General features: G+C 42.5%; 1 protein-coding gene across 4 annotated transcripts in view; it reads left to right on the top strand.

Annotated features, from left to right (window-relative positions):
• ITCH (itchy E3 ubiquitin protein ligase) overlaps positions 1 to 20,041 on the top strand; it is a 68,849-nt gene that overhangs the window by 10,689 nt on the left and 38,119 nt on the right. For all 4 annotated transcript variants that reach the window (XM_090152229.1, XM_090152231.1, XM_090152228.1 and 1 more), the window contains exons 2-3: positions 17,618 to 17,708; positions 19,469 to 19,607. In XM_090152229.1, the coding sequence (XP_090008355.1) occupies positions 17,639 to 17,708; positions 19,469 to 19,607 (209 nt within the window). In that variant the 5' untranslated portion in view covers positions 17,618 to 17,638. The remainder of the gene's footprint in view (positions 1 to 17,617; positions 17,709 to 19,468; positions 19,608 to 20,041) is intronic.

The following is a 20,041-nucleotide window of genomic DNA, read 5'->3' as shown; positions in this document are numbered from 1 at the left end:
CCACTGGCAAGAGTCTGGCTTCATCTTTGCCCTCACCGCCCCCTGCAAGTGCTTATGCTCACTGGTACCATTCCATTACTAGGTTTAACAAAGCCTGCTCTCAGCTGCCCCTCTCCTCATAGGTTCCCAGCCCTTCTCCATCTCTTCACTTTTCTTGTGGCCCTTAGCTGGGCTCACTGTGGTCCATCTGTGTGTGTCTCGATTTGGGGAGCCTGATTGCAGGCTCACTACTGATGTGGTCTCACCAGTGCTGACTGCAGGGGAAAGACCACCTCCCTCATCATGCTAGCGGTGCTCTAAATACTGCCCAGCGTGCTGGTGCTCTTTGCTGCAAGAGAGCCCTGCTATTTCATGTTCAGTGACACCAGTGTTTTCTGCAGCGCTGAGTTCCAGCCAGCTGGTTCCCAGCCTTTATATGTGCATGGGTTTATTCTTCCCTAGATGCAGAATTTTGTGCTTCCTATTGTTGAATTTCTTGAAGCTTCTATCTGCTCACTTCTCTAGCCTAGGTTCTCTCTAGGTCCCTCTGAGTGGCAGTAATACACCTGGTGTGTTAGCTGCTTCCTGACTTTTTACCATCAGCATATTTACTGAGAGTGTGCTTGGTCCCGTTGTCCAGAAAATGAATTAAGTTAAATGGTGTTGGTCAAAACTGATCTCTAGCTGGACTCAGTACCACAGATTGCAGCCTTTTGGGTGTCACAGTGCTGCCAGTTTTAAGCCTGCCCCACAGTCATCTAAACCTGCTCACACTGTCAGTCTGTCTGTGCAGATGTTACTGGTGGCATTGTCAAAAACTTTTCCGAAGGCAAGGTAATCAGCATTCACTGCTGCCCTTACCCACAAAGCCAGTCATCCTGCTAGAGACACCTGTTAGGCTGCTCCAACATGATTTCCCTGTTCCTTCCTTGTCCTTAATCTGTTTGGAAGTGGCTCCTGTGAGCATTTTTTCCCTGACCTTCCCAGGGACTGCGATGAGGCAGACCAGCCTGTGATGCTCTGGTTCCTCCTCCTCGCTCTTCTTGAAGACAAGTTATGTTTGCTTTTTTTTCAGTCTCCAGGAACCTTTGGGAACTGGGAGTCACTGCTTCTATGAGGGCTGCTCCAAAAATAGTGCATCCTACTATATGATTATCATAGAATGGTTTGGGTTGGAAGGGACCCAACCCCCTGCTATAGGTAGGGACACCTCCCTCCAGCCCAGGTTTCTCACAGCCCCATCCAGCCTGGCCTTCAGCCCTTCCAGGAAGGGGGCATTCACAACCTCTCTGGGCAACCTGTTCCAGTGTCTCACCACCCTCACAGTAAAGAATTTCTTCCTAATAGTTAATCTAAATCAACCCTCTTCTAGTTTTAAACTGTTTTTCCATGTTCTGTTGCTACATACCCATATGAAAAGTCCCTTCCCAGCTTTTCTGTATGCCCCCTTCAGGTACTGGAAGGTTGCTGTACGGTCTCCTCAGAGCCTTCTCTTCTCTGGGCTGCAGAGCCCCATTCTTTCAACCTGTCCTTGTAGAGGAGCTGCTCCAGCTCTCTGATCACTGTCGTGGCCCTCCTCTGGACGTGCTCCGATAGCTCCACATTCTTGTGCTGGGGCTCCATGATGATGGTGGTATAGCAGTTGAGGTTGAAGATTCATTTTGTTCTGTTTTGTTGTTGTGCGACAGATGGCAGCAGAGCGGCAGTCTGATATGGAAATGCGGATGAAGCAAAGGTGTGTCTCTGAATTCCTCCATGCAGAAAAAAAATGGCACCCATTGACATCCACTGATATTTGCTTAACATTTATAGAGACCAAACTGCATGGTGGTAGGTGGTGTATTTCTGCACTGGCAACAGCAATGTGAAAGACAAGCCATATTCCTGATGACCATGCAGTAGAAGTCTTTAAGAAGAGCAACAGACTGAAAATAACCCTCTATTGATAGCCTGAAAGGGAAAACACCACATGGATTTGTATTAATAAAAGATACAGGGAAACTCACAGCCTAAGGTGCTAAAGGAGATTTCTTGAGATTGTACAGTTACAGCTTCTATCTTGCTACGAGGTTATAGGACTGATTTGTTAACATTTCTATATGGCTGAGCAGCCTGGTCTAGCTTTGAAGCTGGCCCTGTTTGTGTGGGTGTTGGAATGGATGACCTCCAGAGTTCATCTGCAGCCTAAATCGTTCTGTGGTACTATAAAAACATTTGGGTGGAAATCAAAGTGATTCAGAGAAGTATGTTTTAAGTTAGCCTCTTTCAGTAGCATATTTTTATTTACATTGTTTTCAGATCATTTTTAGATAGTGTTTTCTTTTTTTAAAAAACCCACAATATTAGAAAATAAGTGTATAGAAGAAGGTTTTGAGAGATGAGATAGAGGTGCTGCTTGATGGTTTTTCAGACTATGTTCAGAAATGTCTGGGCCTAAAACCAAGTAAACTTGTCTTTGCAGCCATTGTAAAGTGTTTGTGCAAGGCTTTGTACCACTGCTTGAAAGGCACTGACTGTTCTGCATATGTTCTCTTCCTGTCCATAATTTTCTGGGCACATAATTGGCAAAATTTTGTTTCCTGTTGCACATTCTTAAAAGTATTTTTTAACTGTTCATGTGGTTTATGTGAAATAACATTTATCCTTGAATATCTTTATTTTAAATACTGAAGTGCTGATTTGTGTGTTTCCTGGCTGTTAATAGTAACTTCTTTCCAGTAAAATTGTTAAAACCATGAGAAGACATGTAAGAGAGAGGTGATGTGATGCATCTCTTTCTGACAATCATTAGTTAATAGACTTAAAGGAAGAAAATTGCTTAAAGAGGGAAAGATAACTTAGTTTTGCCTTAATATTTTTGCTCTGGGTGATCATGTTAAGATTTAATTGCCCTAATTAACAATTAATTAAATGCCATGGGTAAGTAGCTTATGGCCTATAGGTTTATATGACCATGTCTTCTTGCTGCTGTCGTGTAGATAAAGCAGTGATGAATGGAGGCTTCCACATGAATTCTTTCCTAGCAAAAGGCAGGAGAATAGTGAGTAAAGTTCTTCAGAAAAACTGTTTTTAGTACGTTGAAGGTTAGGTCCAAGATAAGTTCGTGCTGACACTAACATTAGTGCTTGGCTGAGTTGCTCAAGGCTGGGATTTGCTTTGTAGGAGGAAATGCTGAGCCTCTGAGCCAACTGCAGCTTAAAGCTAATTGCAGGGCAGAATGACATTGTATAGGGCAGTTAATGAGGACTATTGCTGCTTTTGGAAACTTGGTGTTTTGTAATTATCTGGAACTTCTTCAGTGCTTTCTTTGATGCTCAAAGTTGTCATTTGCTATGAAGTTTGTTTAAAGTAGTGTCAAGAAATGTAACTGTAGAGTTACCAAACAATTGTGTGTATTTCTAGTCAGGTCACAGTCTGTCTTAGGAAGACTGTAAGCAGAGCTGTATGTTTTAGAACAAAGTGGTTATGAAACAGTGGCAGTCCAAAGCCACCCCCAGTACTTTCTGTTTCTTGTGCCTGCCAGCTCCTCTCTGGCAGGGCAGTGTGAGAAGCTGCCATGTCCTTGGCTTTGTGCAGCTCTGCTCAGCAGTAACTAAAACATCCGTGTGTTGTCACCTGCAGGTCACAAATCCAAAACATAGCACTGTAGCAGTTGCTTTAAAAAAAAAACCTGCCAAAAGCCATACAGCTGGTCAATTTGCTGCAGGGTTTAAGTGACTGCTTGCAACTGTCTGGGCACACTGACTGCTTTTTCCCAGGGAAAACTATCTTCCAGAGTTGCTGCTGGAAAGTGGTGTTTATACTTTCTAGATATCTTTGGGTTAGAAACTTAAAATATAATGCTACTTTCTTTTAAATTAAGAAATAAGAAAATGTTTTGTCCTGTTGATGCATATCTGTAGATGATATTCTGGTTCACTTTGTAACCATCTTCCTCTCTGAAGAAGGACATCTGTGAAGTTACAGCACTGGTTTATTTTGAGAGCTGTATTTCCTCAGATCTCCGTATAGGAAATAGTTCACAGTGCATGGAAGTAGAAGAATTAAAAGGGAAAAGTTCTATAAGACGTGAGAGTTCTGATTGTTAGGACTTGATTGATGCCTTTTCATCATATTTGTAATAGCAGCCTACAGAAAATTGGGGAAGTTGAAATGAACAGAGTGATTTGGAGGAGCCTTCCTGTGAAGGAAAGACACTGCTCGTTCTGACAGCCTGGTTCTCTGCGTGCAGTTGGTGACCCCCAGATCCTTCAGTTCATCAGTGCAGCAGCTCTGACACTGTCAGTTGGTGGGCTTCAGCTATGAGTTTAATTTTCATGTTGGAAGCAGAACTTCTTTAAACCACGCTGAAAAGCCTGTGATGCAACAAAACAGCGTACACTCATGGTAGACCAGCTGCTGTGGAGACAGAACTAGGGCTAAATTTTATTACTCGTCTTTGATAAGTTAAATAAAAATGTGCGGTGGTCATATGCTTAGAGATTTTGTTTCTCTGTAAACTGAGATCAACAAACAATAACTTAAAAATCTTGATGTAGAGAGTAGGCTTGCTGAGAATGGCTTTGCCAATCATGAAGTGGTTAGAAGATCACAAACCCTTAAAGAAATGTTACTTTGCACTCCTGTAACCAGCCCACAATAGCACTCGAGTACTCTAAGACTGGAAAGGACCAGGTTGAATGCCAGACCCCATGAGTGAAAAGCAGTGTGTCTTGCTGTGTGAGTAGCTGGGTGGCTGCTTACTTTCCATCCAGAAACTGTAATTTTGCTCTGGTTGTGCACTAGCACTGAAAAATTATCCTGAAACCTCATCATGGAAGTGTTAAGAAGAGATTTAGTTTTGAGTCCGTGTGGTATTTTGTTGGTGCTATGTTATTGCAAAAATCTGATTTGAAAGAGTTTGAAAGGCCAATGTGAATTACTAAAAGCCATGATCTGTAAAATGCAGGAGTCAATGTCCAGTTAATAACAGTAACTCCAGCATAGCATAATGGTCTGGTTTTTTTTTTTTCAATTTTTGATAGTTAGAAATATACCATTTCATCACCTCCTCCTCAGCCTTGCTGGGAGCAGTTTGGTACTTTCTACTGCGGGTTACTGGACTTGCCAAGCTGAGTATATCTTGTTTTCCAGCTATGGTATTTAGGGCCCAGCTGCTTTAAGAGTTGCTTTTTCCAAGATTACAAAAAGGAACCAGTTTTAGCTTAGTGGTTTGCATATATGAATGATTGTTTCTCCCTGAAGTGGATTGTCCCATGACAAGAAAACAGCTGAAATAAAAATAGACTATCTCTTTGTTTTCACAAATGGTTTTAATTATCTTGTACAGCTCTCTGCAGTGGCTTTCTTTTTCTGCCAGGGTTTTTGGACTCAAGCAAAAGTTTGGCTCAAGTCAAACATGTACACATTCATGCACCCTTCTCTGTTGTTTTTCCTTTCCACTTTGTGAACGTGTATTAGAAGTTAGTTAAAGCTAACATCCTTTTGGTTAGGAAGGAAATTGATTGGTGAGCGATGAGAGCTTGCAGCAAAGGCTGTTCTGTGCCATGTGTCATGCCTGCTAGTTGTAGTCAGTTCCAAGAACAGCTGGTGGTTGAAACTGCCGAGGTACTGAATGTGGAAGCACCTATCACATTACATTACTTTATTCTCTTTCTATTTTGTATGTTCCTGTGCTGTTTCTTTGTGTCTTTTTTCCAGTTCTCTTACTTGGTGTCAAATACTGCATGTACTATGGAAAAGTCATGAAAATTATCTACTGAGATGTAGGTTATACAAGTGGGACTTTGGTGCACGGAAATGCTGATGAATGAGTTCTTTATAATTTTGATGCAAGTCTTTGTTTTCGGAAGTCTGAAGGCAGTTGAGTTTGGATCACAAGCAGTTCTGTCATTGGAGGCATTTTTCTCTGCAGGTTGAAGCTGATGGACCAGTTTCTCTAATTTGCAGGGTTTGCCTAAGAGCACCAGTTATCCCTGGTATAAAAGCTATGCCACAAAGGTGTCACTGGGTGTCTGCCCACAGAGCTTCCAGATTGCTTTCGTCTTTCCTTGGGCTACCTCTTTGTTTTGATAGCCAAGTTAAATACTTCCAACTTAAAAGCTTTGGGTTCAGAGAAGTTTCCCATGTTTAGTTCCCTTTATGAAAGGAAACTGTTGGAAATATCCAAATTTATCAGGACGGTATCTCTGATAAAGCAAGTTTTATTTGCAATTGCAGTGGCGGGCATTCTGCAAGCAGGAGAGCAAGCAGAAAACAGCGTTACCTCTTTTATGCCCTATTACTCGATGCTTATCTCTTCCTCCCCTGATTCCTCATTGGCTGAGTACTTCAGGTTCACAATCTTTCCGAAGCTGAGCTAAACATCAGTTGCTGCTAGCTAAACATGTATCACTCGTTAGTTAACTTCTGACATTTGCCCACTCAACACTCGGTCATTATTTTTGGACATCTGTTTGTCCTTGCATAGAGATAAGCTTGAAAGGAGGATAGAAGGGAGTATCCTGATGCCTGCCTGTTGCATCCCAACCTACTCACAGAGCAAGGTAACCCAGCCTTGTGTGGAGGCCCTGCCTGCTTTGATGTTTGTTAAGTCTGTTTTTCTTTTGCTGATGGTCTCTTATCCAAAGAGAATAGCCCTACAGTATCCTTTCTAGTCCATAATACTGTACCTATGATATTTGGAACACTTAAAACTATTGCAGTTTTGCAAGCAAGAATTAATCACATAATTCAGCAACTATATTTCTAAAGTATGTTAGTAACATAGATGGTATTTCTACTTTTTCACATCAGCTATTTCTAAGGACAAGTTACAAAACACAAATACTTTGTGCTCTACTTCTTCAGATCAGTCCCCCCTTTTCAATATCTAATGCAGAAACAACATTCCATTCTGACAAAACTAAGGTAGATATTTGGAAAAATGAGATCAGCCCTGAGGATCAGTCTTGTATAAATAATTGCCTGAGTGTCTTTAGGAAAGCCGTTTAAGGCTGCTGATAGTTCCTTGGTCTTTGGTACTGTAATGTCTAATCTGTTCATGATACAGTAGAGCCATCTTTTGATCATATTCCAGGATATCAATGTGGTTATCTGATTATCGTTCCCTGCTGTGTGTAGGGTTGTGGGAAATTACTGTAACAAGGCCCAATGTGAGACCTTACTGATGGGAGAGTGCTGTAGGCTTTGAAAGTCTCCAGGTAGTTCTCCTCACTTGTGCCTGCTTTCTCAGAGCTTAGTCAACCTCTCACTCATGTACTGGTGAGCAGCAAGGCATTCTGTTCTGTGTGGCAGGTGGTTGCACAGCATCTCCTGTGTGCAGCATGAGGTGGACCTACAGAGCTCCTAAGGGAGCCTACAGAGGGGAGGGGAATCAACTCTTTGAAAGGGTAGATAACTGCAAGACAAGGGGGAATGGTTTTAAGTTGAGGGAGGGAAGATTTAGGTTGGACGTCGGGGGGAAATTCATTACAGAGAGAGCGGTGAGGTGCTGGAACAGCTGCCCAGAGAGGCTGGGGATGCCCCATCCAGCCCTGGAGGTGTTCAAGGCCAGTTTGGATGGGGCCCTGGGCAGCCTGGTATTGAATGTAGAGGTTGGTGGCCCTGCAAGTCGCAGGGGAGTTGGAGCTTCGTGATCCTTGAGGGCAATTGTGGGCATTCTGTGATTCTGTGACCTACCTGCTTCTGTCATCTGCTTATTGTGCCCTGGAGTCCCTTTAGTGACAAACTATTTCATAGGTGGATCTTTACATGTTTTGGGTGTCAACAGTTGTTTTAAGCTGGCCTTTTTCTTCAGAATCTGGCTTACTTAAGCTTCCACACTGAAGTGAGGGTTAATGCTGGTTGTTTGTTTTCTCCTTATATGAAGTATCCACCTCTTTATAGCTACAGTGTGTTTTCCTGTTAACCCAACAGAAAAAAGAATGACAGCTGTGATGTGCTGTAACCCTGTTGCTATGTCCTCTATTTAAAGCACAGGCTCTTATGCTGACACACAGCTGTGCTGCAGTCTTACCACAGTGAAGGCATCCTTGTCTTGTCACAGAATCACAGAATTGCCAGGGTTGGAAGGGACATCAAGGATCATGAATCTCCAACCCCCCTGCCACACGCAGGGCCACCAACCATCCCACCTAATGCCCAACTTGCCACAAGGCAGAAGGAGGGGAAACACTGAGACATTCTGTTTCACTGCTACAAAAAGTGTCCTTTGTCAGTAAAAGCCTTTCTGCTGACCTTTGTTTTGCTGTTTTTTTTCCTAATTTATACATGTATATTCCATTATTTCTTTGTTCATACCAATTTTAATATCTCTGTTAGGATTTTCTACAAGGTAAGTTCATTGGTAGAAAAACACTGAAGAGAAAGATTCAGAAGGGCAGCTACCTGGAATAGATTTAGGAAATGTCACCAAATACAAGTAGACTCCTTGATTTAAAGGGTAACTTTTGACTGTACTGTTGTGCTTTGGAACAAAGCAGAAATGGTTGTATGTAAGCAGATGTAACAAGTGGTTCTGGTTTGCATAATATAAATGAATTAGTTTGGAAAAATATGGATTACTTGCATACGTGATTAACACAGCATAATGAATAGCTTCTACTTCGCTATCAAGGATTTCTCATTAACCAGTCTGTAGCTGGGAAAGGAAAGAAGTTGGGCAGCTCTTCTGTGTTTCATGGTTTATATATCTTTACCACTGCTTCCAAGGTTGTGTTACTTAAGTTGTTTCCCAAGCTAATTGCAATGTGTTTCTCTCAGAAATAGATTTTTGCTGGCATGTTGCCGTTGAGTGTGCACATCACTCATCCTTGCTGTCTGTATGTTAGCTTTGTGAATAGCTCAACTAAATCAAACACAGCAAAACAGAGTAGTGCTGGTTGACGCAGTAGTGCTGGCTGTAATCAGATGAGTACCATTACTGGTATCAGCAGAACAACACAGGAACTCAGTGCTTATTTCTCAGGCCCCTGGCAGCCTCAGAGAGAGCTCCTGGAAATCTGCCTTGTAGTGTCATTGTTTGTGCCAGCTGTTCTCTCTGCAAATGAGTCAGTGGGGTGGTGAGTCCCTGTGCAGCAGTAGTGTTCTCACTTGAAGTGTAATGTTTTGATGTTTTGCTCCGGGTATAAATTCCAACTCTTGAAAAACCTTTAAGTTTGCTTAATTTATAATTCTTGAATTGTATGTGAATGTGTTCTGTAGCTGCTGATAATACATTGTGAAAGTGTCTGGTTTAAATATTATTTCATAGTGAGTTTTGTGATGTTCTTTTGTAATGAGAGAAGCAGGCTTGCTCTGAATATCTGTAACAAAATTCTATTATTTCTCATGTTTTCATGCCTGCTGTTGGTTTAGCATCTGTATTTTAAATTCTAACAGGAGCATTGTGGCAGAACACTTGTCATTTTACTGCGTTTTTAGTGAATTGGTGTAGTGCTGCTAACATGCCATAATCATACAACAGAATTTTTGGAACCTTGAATGGAAGGGACCTTAAGGCCCATCCAGCTCCAATACCTTTCATGGGCTGTCTGCCTCACTCCCAATCAGGCTGCCAAGGGCCCCTTTCAGCCTGGCCTTTGGCACCTCCAGGGATGGAGCAATCTGCTATTGTGACCTGTTGTACCTAACTAAGTTCTCACAGACCCACTTCTCCAGCCTGTGCAGGTTCCTTTGGATTGCATCCCTTCCTTTTATTGTGTCAACTGCACCACTTAGTTTGATGTCATCAGCAAACTTGCTGAGGGTGCACTCGATCCCACTCTCCAGATCATTGATAAAGATGTTGGGGACTTCTAGTCCCATGTCAGAACCTGGAGAGCACCTCTCATGGCAGGCCTCCAGCTGAACATAGAGCTACTGACCACAACTCAGCAGTCTCTGAGTTCAGAGTCTCAGGGAAATAAACTGTTTGACTAATCCTTGTTACCTGTCCTTTTGTTACAGTGAGATCCCAGGTTTCTGTTTCCTGGCACTGTTCAAGAGGTGTCTGGATGAGGAGCTACAAGATATGGTTTAGTGCTTGTGGTAGCAATGGTAATGGGAGGACGGTTGGACTAGATGGTTTTGCAAGTTGTTTCCAACCTTGTGATTCTATGATTCTATCTCTCAGAGGAAAATAGAAACAACTGTTTTATCACTAACTTCAAGATGTCTCATAACTTATTGACAGTAACGAGATCCCCCCAGATCCTTCTCTTCAACAGGAGGACCTTCTTATTAGCAGAGATGCTCCTGTCCTTTTTTATAGCTTGGTTGCCATCCACTGGGCTATCTCCAGTGTGTCCAGGACTTTGTTGTACTGGGAAGCCCAAGCCTCAACGCTGGCCTCACCAGGGCTGAGCAGGGGGGAATGGGATGATGACCTCCAGCTGCAACTGGAGAGCTGGCAATACCTTTCCTAAGTTTGGGGAGAAGTGACTGTCAGTGAGATCTGAGGCAGAAGAGTTGTGGAGTGCCTCAGCATCCTTTTCCTCCCAGCACATTCCATCTCCATGCTGTCCCAGGTGAGACCAGGCTACCTGCTCAGAAGCGGGGCCCATTGTGGTGCTATGCTCCAACACCCAGCTGCTCTTGTCAGACCCAGCTTGGCCATTCCACATCCTCAGTGTCATGTGATGACTGAACCTGACTGCTCCAGTTGTGCTTCTTTGCCAGAGAAAGTTGCCCTTGCTCTTGTAGGAGGGCCAAGAGGTGCTGTGCTTCACGTGCCTAGGTGAGATGCTCCAGGAGTGACAGGGTGGTGTTCTTTCCCATTTCTGCCTGGTCCACTGGAACCTTTCCTGGGGCTGTGCAGTGCTGGATGCAGCCCCTGCAGCAGGTGTCAGATGTAAACCAGATGTAAACTCTTCCCCCTCCAGGACTTTTCCTTGCATCCTAACCTTAGCTCTTACCTCTCAGTAGGGACTTGTAACACAATTTGGGAGGAGAGCTGAGTACTGTAGTCATGTGCGCTTAGCATGTTCTTCTTAGAGCTCGTTATCGTACTCGGGAGTATGAATTTTGCCATTAATTTCAGCCTTCTCCATGTCATTAGTTCTTCTGTTTTAGTTACCATTGGTGGTTTAGGGGTATGCATTTTCTCTCGTTTCTCTTTTCTGGCCAACATACTTCCACATACTTGTGGAATCCCTTCTTTATTAGTCTTCGCATTCCTTACCAAAGTCACCTCCCAGTGTGCTTTGGAGAACATTTCTGACTTTCCAGCTGGGTGCTCCCTGCATTCTCTGGTACCTCTGTTAGTTCCCCCCAGGAGCAGAACTGTGCACTTCCCCTTGTTAAAATCTGTGAGCTATTTCCTCAGCCTATCCAGGTCCCTCTGGATGGCTGCATGGCCTTCTGCTGCATTAGACAGTCCTCCGGCTTTTGGATCCTCAGCAGCCCTGTTAGGGTACATTCAGCCCCATCACCCAGATCATTCATGAGGCAGTGATACAGGCCTGGACCTATTATTGACCCCTGGGATGAGCCTGCAGGATGGCTGCTGTTGTCCCAAATTCAGACAAGCCAGCAGACATGCAGGAATCCTTAGGCATCTTGGCTTGGTATCATCTGCAGATGAGCTGAGAGCATGTCCTGAGTCATCCAGCTGCAGGTGAAGTTGCTTCATGGTACAGTCACAACCACACCATGATCTTCCCAGGCACAGGACTTAGACTCACTGGCTTGTAATTCCCTGGGTCTTCCTTTCTTAAAAAATGGGAGTGATGTTTCCCTTTTTCTAGTTGTAGGGGACTTTGCCTGGCATCCACCGTGTTTCAAATATGGTGGAGTGTGACTTGGCAACCACGTCTGAGGAAGTCTGAGGCAAAGAACTCGGTGAGTACCTCAGCCTTCTCCATGTCTGTTGAAGCCAGTTTTCCCTTCTCATTTACCAGAAAGGAAGACTCTCCTTCTTCTGACCAACGTACCTGTAGAATCTTTTGTTATTTTTCACGTACCTTGCCAAGTTTGGTTCCATTTCTGCCTTGGCTTTCCTGTGTATCCAGGCAGCATCCTTGTACTCTGCCCAGCACACCTCCCTGCTTCCACTGCCTGCACATTTCCTTCTTACCCCTCACTTCGAGCAGTGTATCCCTGCTCAATTTTGCTGGTTTCCTGCCTCCTCTGCCTGATTTCTTACACTGGGGGATGGAGAGCTGTTGTATTCTCAGGCTGGCATCCTTAAGAGATGTCGGCTTTGCTTTGTTCCTTTTTCCCTAAGGGACAGCTTCCCTTCCAGTATTGCCTTAAACAGCCAAAACTAGCTCTTCTGAAGCTCAGGGCCCCGAAGTTCCTTTTTGCTAGGCCCATATTCCTCGAGAGCTCAACCAGGCCATGCGCACTGCAGCCCAGACCAACTCTAATCTGAAGCTCTTTGCTGAGCTCATCTGAACTGGTGAGCACCAGGTCTGTCACACTTCTCAGGATGGTTTGTCTGATGGCTAAGGAAGCTGAACTGCATTCTGCTGTTAAAATCCTCTTTGTTTCCATTCCTTATATAAACATCAGAAATGCTTCCTTTTCCAACCTGCACTCAGCACTGTTATAATCTGTTCGTTTTTTTCCTCCTAGTTGATTACTCAGCATTTTCTTTCTGCATGTCGTTTTGCTTAGGCATAACTTACCATATCCTTAGAACTTCTTTAAGGAAAAACCAAGAAAAATGTGAAACAAAAACAGCTTTGTGAAACCACTTTCTGAAACTTGAAATTTTCAAGTACCTACAAAGTTATAAAGCAAGAAGTTGCCAAACTTGCTGGTTTTGCTTAGCCTTACTGGTAACTATAAGTAACATTTGAGAGAAAAGAACCTTTCTGCCATATGACAGCCTACAGTTAAAAACAGGTTTCAGTGTTTTAGGGGGAAAGAGAAGACGTGTGTATCAATTCCTTACACAGAAAACATGTCCAGTATTGACACAAACACATCACTTAGAATTGTCTCTGAAATACAGGTCTTATCTCTTACAGGAATGTGACTCATGTGTCGATCGTTTAAAAAAAAAAAAAACAAAAAAAACCAGAAACACAGCTGTCCTAAAAGCAGCATACTTTATATACAGTCTTTTTAAATAAAATGTCTCATAACTGATTTTCCAGAATCTTGTATTCCTCTGTACACGGGTTTTTAATACCCATTGTTAACATCAGTATCTTAAAGAAGTATTTTCCTTATTGCAGATTTTTTGACTGGCTCGTAGGAATAGCAAATTCCCTTTGAGTCAGTTCACCTCTGAAATGCAGAGCAGGCTGTGTTCTTACAAGTAGTTACTAAACAAACATCAGTTTTCCAGCAGCACACTGTGCTGATATTTCAGTTTTTTTAATTATAATGAGTGTGTGCCAACATATTTTCAAAGCTATGCATGTATAATAGTCACAGGATTTCGTTCTCACCCAGTTGTCTTCTGTACTTTCAAATGAATGTGAAATAAAATTAGCTTTTAAAGCAAGTCTATCCTTTAATGATTCCCATCCATGAATGAAGGTCCCACAGTAACCCTCTGAAGGGTTTTCTAGTCCTTGCTAGCTTTTCTTCTATGGGTTTGCAGGGTAAGAAACTCGTTCTTATTTCTTTCCTTGCTTTGCTTCAACCATGAACTCAATGCTGCTTTTCTTTCTACTCTTTCTCATGATTTATTAAAAGAAAAACAAGGTCCTGCTCACCTCCCACCTGTTTTCTGAACATGTTGGTAGTGTCTGGCTGTGTCCCTCTAGGATTTCTTCCTTTTCTTTTGCACTGCTTACGCACAAGCAAAAAAGTTCAGTGATGAACTTTGCTGGCATGGATTAAAATACCTTTCAGGATGATGCATTTTGCCCTAAAAGCATGCCATGCCATAGGGGAGGCTTTGGAGAAAGCACTGTGGTTAGGGTGGAAATTCAAAGAACAGAGTCCCAGCAGCATGTGAGGTCCAAATGTGTGACTGCAAAGTGGGTTTGTTCTGAGCCATGCTAGTGCCAACCTGTGTGAGCACACAGTGAGAGTTGGCCTTCTGCAGCTGAGCGTGACCACAGTTTGTCTTGTTAGGATGCTGTGAAATGTACAAAAACTGTTCTTGCTGTTTGTACATGGCAGCAGCTGCCCATGACATTTCTTTTTACCATGAGCTAAACAAATTGTGTGCTTTTTTTTTTTTTAGCTGCTCTCTTCAAAATAGAGACAACACACTTTTACACTGAGCAGGGGAAGCATCAAGTAGTTATTAACCTGATAAAAACCTCATGAAATCAGGCTGGAATCACAGTAGCGTTAGATATTATTTTGTTATGAAGTGTGTCAGTGGAGTGCATTAAGAGCAGATCGCTGTGCAGAGCATGAAATGGCTGCAGGAAGGGACAGGGCATATCAGCTCCTGGCTGGAGGGGTTCTGGGTCAGGGCTGGGAGGGAGCTGTAACTCCGCATTCTCTGAGTACAGGCTCTGCTTGTCAGATCCTGGTTGTGTTCTTTTCTTCATGTCACCATCCATATCCCAGCCAGCTCGTTCTTCTGAAGGGGAAGTGTAAACTTCTGAAGTGAGTGCCGGCCGATGTATCTAATGCTGTGCTCACTGCAAGCCTTCTTCAAACAGTAACAATTCCCAATTCATTGTGTATGCACAAAAGAAATAGGATGAAAGCTGTCTTTCATCTCTTTGGGTACAACAGAAAATACTGGGCTGCTTAAAATTGAAGTTTGTCAGATGGTTTAAAATCAACAAGTGCATACGTAGTTCAGCGCAGCATAAGCCATCCCATAATTACACCTAACTGTGGCATGTTGCAAAAATAAATGTATCTGGGAGGATACGTGTAGCCATCAGTGACTGGACAAGCATTTGAGTGATTATTTATACTGACAGGAAATACTCATCCCCTGCTATGTGATACTTAATCTTTCATACGCTAATTAATTTGTGTAGGTGTGTTCATCTCTTATGGAAGTGAAGCTTATGTGATTGTGCTCTTTAACGCCTGCTGCCTGCCTTCCTTCTCTGTGTTGCAGCTTTTGAGCCTCTCAACAAATGTTCCCGAATTTCAAGTCCTGGCAAACTCCTTGGAAATGGGTAGCTGCGTCTAGGAGAAAAATGGCAACGTGATCTTACTGCAATTTAAGAAAAGTGAAAACAAAGCTAGATATTAATGAAGACACAATTTCCTACTGCATAGAAAAGGCTTGAGTTGGCATTCTCAAATTGGCTGGAATATTTTCAACTTGTGGAGGTGCCTGCGTTGCAATGTCTTGAATGATATTTTTGTTCATTAACTGATGATTTATAACATCATTTGGAAGCAGTCGTTATATTCCCTTCCACTGGCACAGGGTCCAAAGGTCAGGGCAGTCACAGTGCTTGGTGGCAGTCATTATTTCATGCCTGCCTGCCCACTCACATCCAGGTACTTTAATAGACACATTCCTTTATTTCAGAACCCTCAGACCTGTCCCTATTGTAATAAAACAAACTGGAAATATTTTTATAATTATTCAATATTGTAGTTTTCATTTTTATATCTCCCTAGGCTGGTTTTTGTGCTAAAGGTTAGTGCAGGTAGCATGAAAAAATTGCTGCTCATGCAGTAGTTTCTTGACTAATGGATTCTAGATTGTGTGCCTCATTGGTACATAAGCAATAAGATAAGATTCTTCAGCTTGATTGTTGCTGAACAGTAATTAGGAGCTTTATGGCAGTTGAGAGAACTAAGCTCTGTATAGCATGGTTTCTTATTCTTAGAAACACTGGCAGGCTCTTGAAATGTGACTTGAGCTGATCGTAAGACCTGCAGGTTGGGCTGTGTAAGTGCCAGTATGTGGATGTAGCAGCTCAGATGGATTCAGGTGCGTGCAGGATGATCATTTCTGATGGGATTAAGCTGATAATTTTTTTTCCCCTATGTTTCAGTGAAAATGGTTGAATATTAATACATTAATTTTATTGAGCGTATTTTGCAGTCTGAGGAATGAAAATAAGCTTTAACGTGTGCTTCTGTTGTGTGTGCTTACTGTGTGGTTCCAAATGTAAATTAATCCTCACCTTCAGTAATTGTGTTTATTATACGCAGTGCTGTTTCTCCAGGAAAACTTCAGTTCTGCAAATTCAGACTCTTTCAGGCTGCCGAGAACAGCTGTGCTGGTCTGGATGCTTCATTCAGCTGCTTTCTTAAAGCACAAAGCTTACCTAAGCTTGGCAGAGCTTATCACAGGATCAGGCTTAAAGGTTGTCCATTATAGTCTTGTAAATTTAGATGATTTCTAAAATACTTAAAAACATTTTCACCCTTGCAAGATTTAGATTTGTGTGGTTCGCAGCTGGAATTTAGTGGTTAAAAGTCCTGAAGTCCACTGATAATACAATCTGAGCAAGTTGGTAGTGCTCTTTTTGGTGGTGTGGCTGACACCTGTATGTGCAAGCTGCAGCAAGTAAGAACTTTCCGTATGGTCACTCTTGAAATACCTCTGTGGAAGTACCAGTTTCACAGTAATCACAGCATGCAGACTTTGGCTTTGCACCGCAGCTTCAGAAAAGGAACTTGTGTTACTCAAATGTGGCCTCCTTTCTCAAACTGTGTTTTGCACAGGATGTAGAAGGTTTAGACTGCTTGTGGTGATACAGTTGGGAACACCTTGCGTGTAGTGTTTTGTCCTTCAGATGGGGCCATTCAGCTAAACCTACTTTCCTTGCTGGCAATAGCACTGCATGCAGCAGATGCCCCCATTGATGCTGCTTGCAGGTCCAGAGGCTGAGCAGAAGTGGGCAGCAGATGGAGCTCGGATGGACACATTGGGTGCATGAGTGGTTTTGACCACAGCAGGCAGTGAGGAGTTGGCACAGGGAGGGAATGTGGCACAGAGGGGTTGCATTAACAAGTCTGAGCAAGGATATCAGGATATTTCAGAGTAATCTGTATCGGAATATAGCAGCACGCTATTGAATTTGTCTGTAAACATCAAAGCTACGTGATGCGTACTGGCCACGTCTGCTTTTCCCCAGCCTTGAAAACCAAGTAGAGAATTGAGTGCATGAGTTCAAAGAATAGCAGGAATACCAGTTTGCTTTAGTGCCATTTGCAGAGGGTGCTGGGAGGGTCAGGAGAGCAGACTGTGCTGAGAGGGAAGGCTGGGCAAGGGTGTCTCATCCTCTTCCAGAGGCAATGTTTCCTCTTCAGTGTTTTGGAATTACAGCCCCAGGCCGTATCCTCAGTCTGACCACATGGAGACAAAAGACTTGGAGAAACAGGTTTCTCTAAACTTACCTTTTGATTTCATAATTTCTTTCTTCTGTGCTTGTGGGTTTGTTTGATAGCTTTTTGGGTTTTTCAGACTGTAATAGCTTCTTACCCCAGAACTCAGGTTATCAGTAAAAGCAACATTGTCAGACAGAAGAGTAAACACTGGTGAGATAAGAATGTTGTTCACATACAGTTGATGGGCAAACTGAGGAGACAAGATGACAAGATCTTGTTGGTCAGGACATGAATGCTTACAGATCATGTTATGGTAAAGGCTAAGCCCTTAATGAACCATGTTTGGTACTTTAGGAAAGGGAAGGAAACTAGAAAGAGAATGAGAGTAGCAGTTTGGTTTGCAGCGTAATGTATCTACACATCAAAAAAGATAAGAAAATGAAATCATTTTGGGGTATTTGAGGATTGATGTGTTGACACTCTCTTTATCCAGATTCAAGATCCAGCCCATATTATGGCTGGCACTGGATCCAAGTCAGGACTACCTGGTGGGCTGTATATGAAATCACAGCTTCAGATCACTGGTAAGTTGTTTGAAATTATGTATCTTTTCCAATCAAAAACGTACAAGGAAAAATTTTCATTTGTTTGTTTTTCTCACAGTAATTAAAGAGTAATTATAGTAGCATGTTGCATTTTGGCAAGCTTTTAGTAATGCAAAGCCCATGAGAAGTAGCAAAATAAAACTGATGGTGTAACAAAATTGTGACTTGGCAGAAATATTTAGGATTTTACCAAAATGTGTTTTGAAATTATACTGTTTTATGTAAGGAAGGAAGAAATGACTAATTACTTCTGAGTAGCATTAAGTAAGTAGTACAGTCCAGTAAGAGGGAACTGGGTGAGTTCTGTTTGAAATGTAACAACGTAATACAAAACTGCTTTCTGTTGCTAACAGCTGGCACATCAACGAATCTTAACAATTTCACAATCTTTATTACATCTCAAACTAAGTGAATTTGCACTGCTGTTTACTGCATTTGACTTGTTTGTTAAATGTTTTCAGTCGTGATGAGGATTTTACTGTAATTGAGGACGTGTAGATTGCATAGGAATGGATATACATGGCCTTGATTTACTTACTGTAGTGCCATACAACAGAACAACTGCTGAAACTTAGCAGGTTTCTCTGCTCTCTGACTGACAAATGTTACTCAAGTGTGAAAGCTGAAGCATGGGAATGGAAGATCTGTGGCTGTATGCATGTGTCTATTTAGAAGCATTAAGGCTGAACTTGGCAGCCTCAGTGTGGGCATCTACGAGGAACAAGTGAAAAGAATTGTCATAAACAGCTGGGAGAACTTCAGACAAAAGAGAAGGTGAGAAGTGAATAAATGGTGCTGCCCCTCGCTGTCACTTTGAGGACACAAACACGATTTTTCTCACTGGAGTCTGAGACTTGAAGAAACATCTCTTCTCTACAGATTGATATTGGAGATGAGAAGTGAAGAGGTTGCAAAGGCGGTGCATCTTCCCATAGCCAAGGGCAACCTAGCTAAGGATTTCATCAGTGATGCCTGTGTGAGGTTTGCTCCGTCAAAGGCACATATAAAAGGAAAGAACAGTCTCATCTTTAGAATGAAGACAGTTATGGTGTTCATTTCTTAATTTCTTTCTTGTTCAGCCACAGTCTGCAGAACTTTGCTTTGGTGCAGGCAGACTTTGCCTTCTCCTAGAAAGTCCAGTAAACAGCAGCCCCCGTCTGTCTCCCCCTTCTCTCTCCATTCTGCTGTTTTCATCTGGTTTCAAATGAACCTGGAGGTGGTCTGGGTAAGTAAGAACCTGAAAAGTAGGCCCAGGACTGCTGATTTGTGCTGACTCAGATGAGCTGTTGATGTCTTTGAGACAGCTAGTGATGTTGAGGCGTGAATTGCTGCAGTATCCGAGTACTGGAGACATCAGGGGAAGGTAATTCTTGGAGATGAATGCCAGCTAATGGACCTAATTTCAGTGAGAGCTCCCATAGAGAGAGAGAGAGCTTCTGCTGAGAGCAGTAGGTGATATTTTCTGCTTTCCAGACTGAAGTGCTTCTGGGGATCTAAAAGTGACAGTTATCAGTCATAATGTCTAATGCTGTGCAAGAAGTAGTGCTGTGTGTTTTAGACTTTTGTGTGAGTTGTAACACTGGACAAAATAACCTGAAATGCAAAACTCTTTGCTTTCTCTCCTGAGCATTACTGTCAGCCATCCACGACCTAATACTTGAAGACTGAAGTAGCCAGCTGAAAAATATTCCTTGCTGTTGAAATACTCAGTCAATGTTAACTTTTCTCTTTCTTAACAGTTATTTCAGCAAAACTAAAGGAAAAAAATAAATGGTTTGGACCTAGCCCTTATGTGGAAGTCTCAGTAGATGGACAGTCAAAGAAGACAGAAAAATGCAACAACACAAATAGTCCAAAGTGGAAACAGCATCTTACAGTGTATGTTTGACGGTTTTGTTTTCTAGTTGGAGTGAAATTAATGCTGTGCAACTGGCTGTGGATTGAAGGGTGGGTTATTATTTTAGACAAGGCATTCTGCGTTGCACAGTACAGAGAGAATTTTTAAGGGCTGAGATGCTACGTTCCTCCATATGTATTTATAAAACCATTGCATTCTGTCCCCTAGAAACGACCTAATGCTTACAAGGAAATGTATCAATGTTTGTAGTGTAAGAACTCAGCTATAATTGTGTACGTCATAGGAAAGTGAAGGTAATCTGAGGAAGCTGACAGTGCCATTCATGTTTTGATTGTCACAATGAAGGTTAGTTTTTGGTGACTGAAAAGCATAGCTTTGTGTGGCAGTGTCCTGCAGTGTGCTGTAGCACTGTTAGTTGGCTGTGCATAATGACTTCCCACTTCAGTCCCAAGTA

The sequence above is a fragment of the Phasianus colchicus genome, chromosome 17 (genome assembly GCF_987193195.1).
Source record: "Phasianus colchicus chromosome 17, bPhaCol1.hap1.1, whole genome shotgun sequence".
NCBI lineage: Eukaryota > Metazoa > Chordata > Aves > Galliformes > Phasianidae > Phasianus > Phasianus colchicus.
This window is presented reverse-complemented; position numbering and strand designations above follow the sequence as displayed.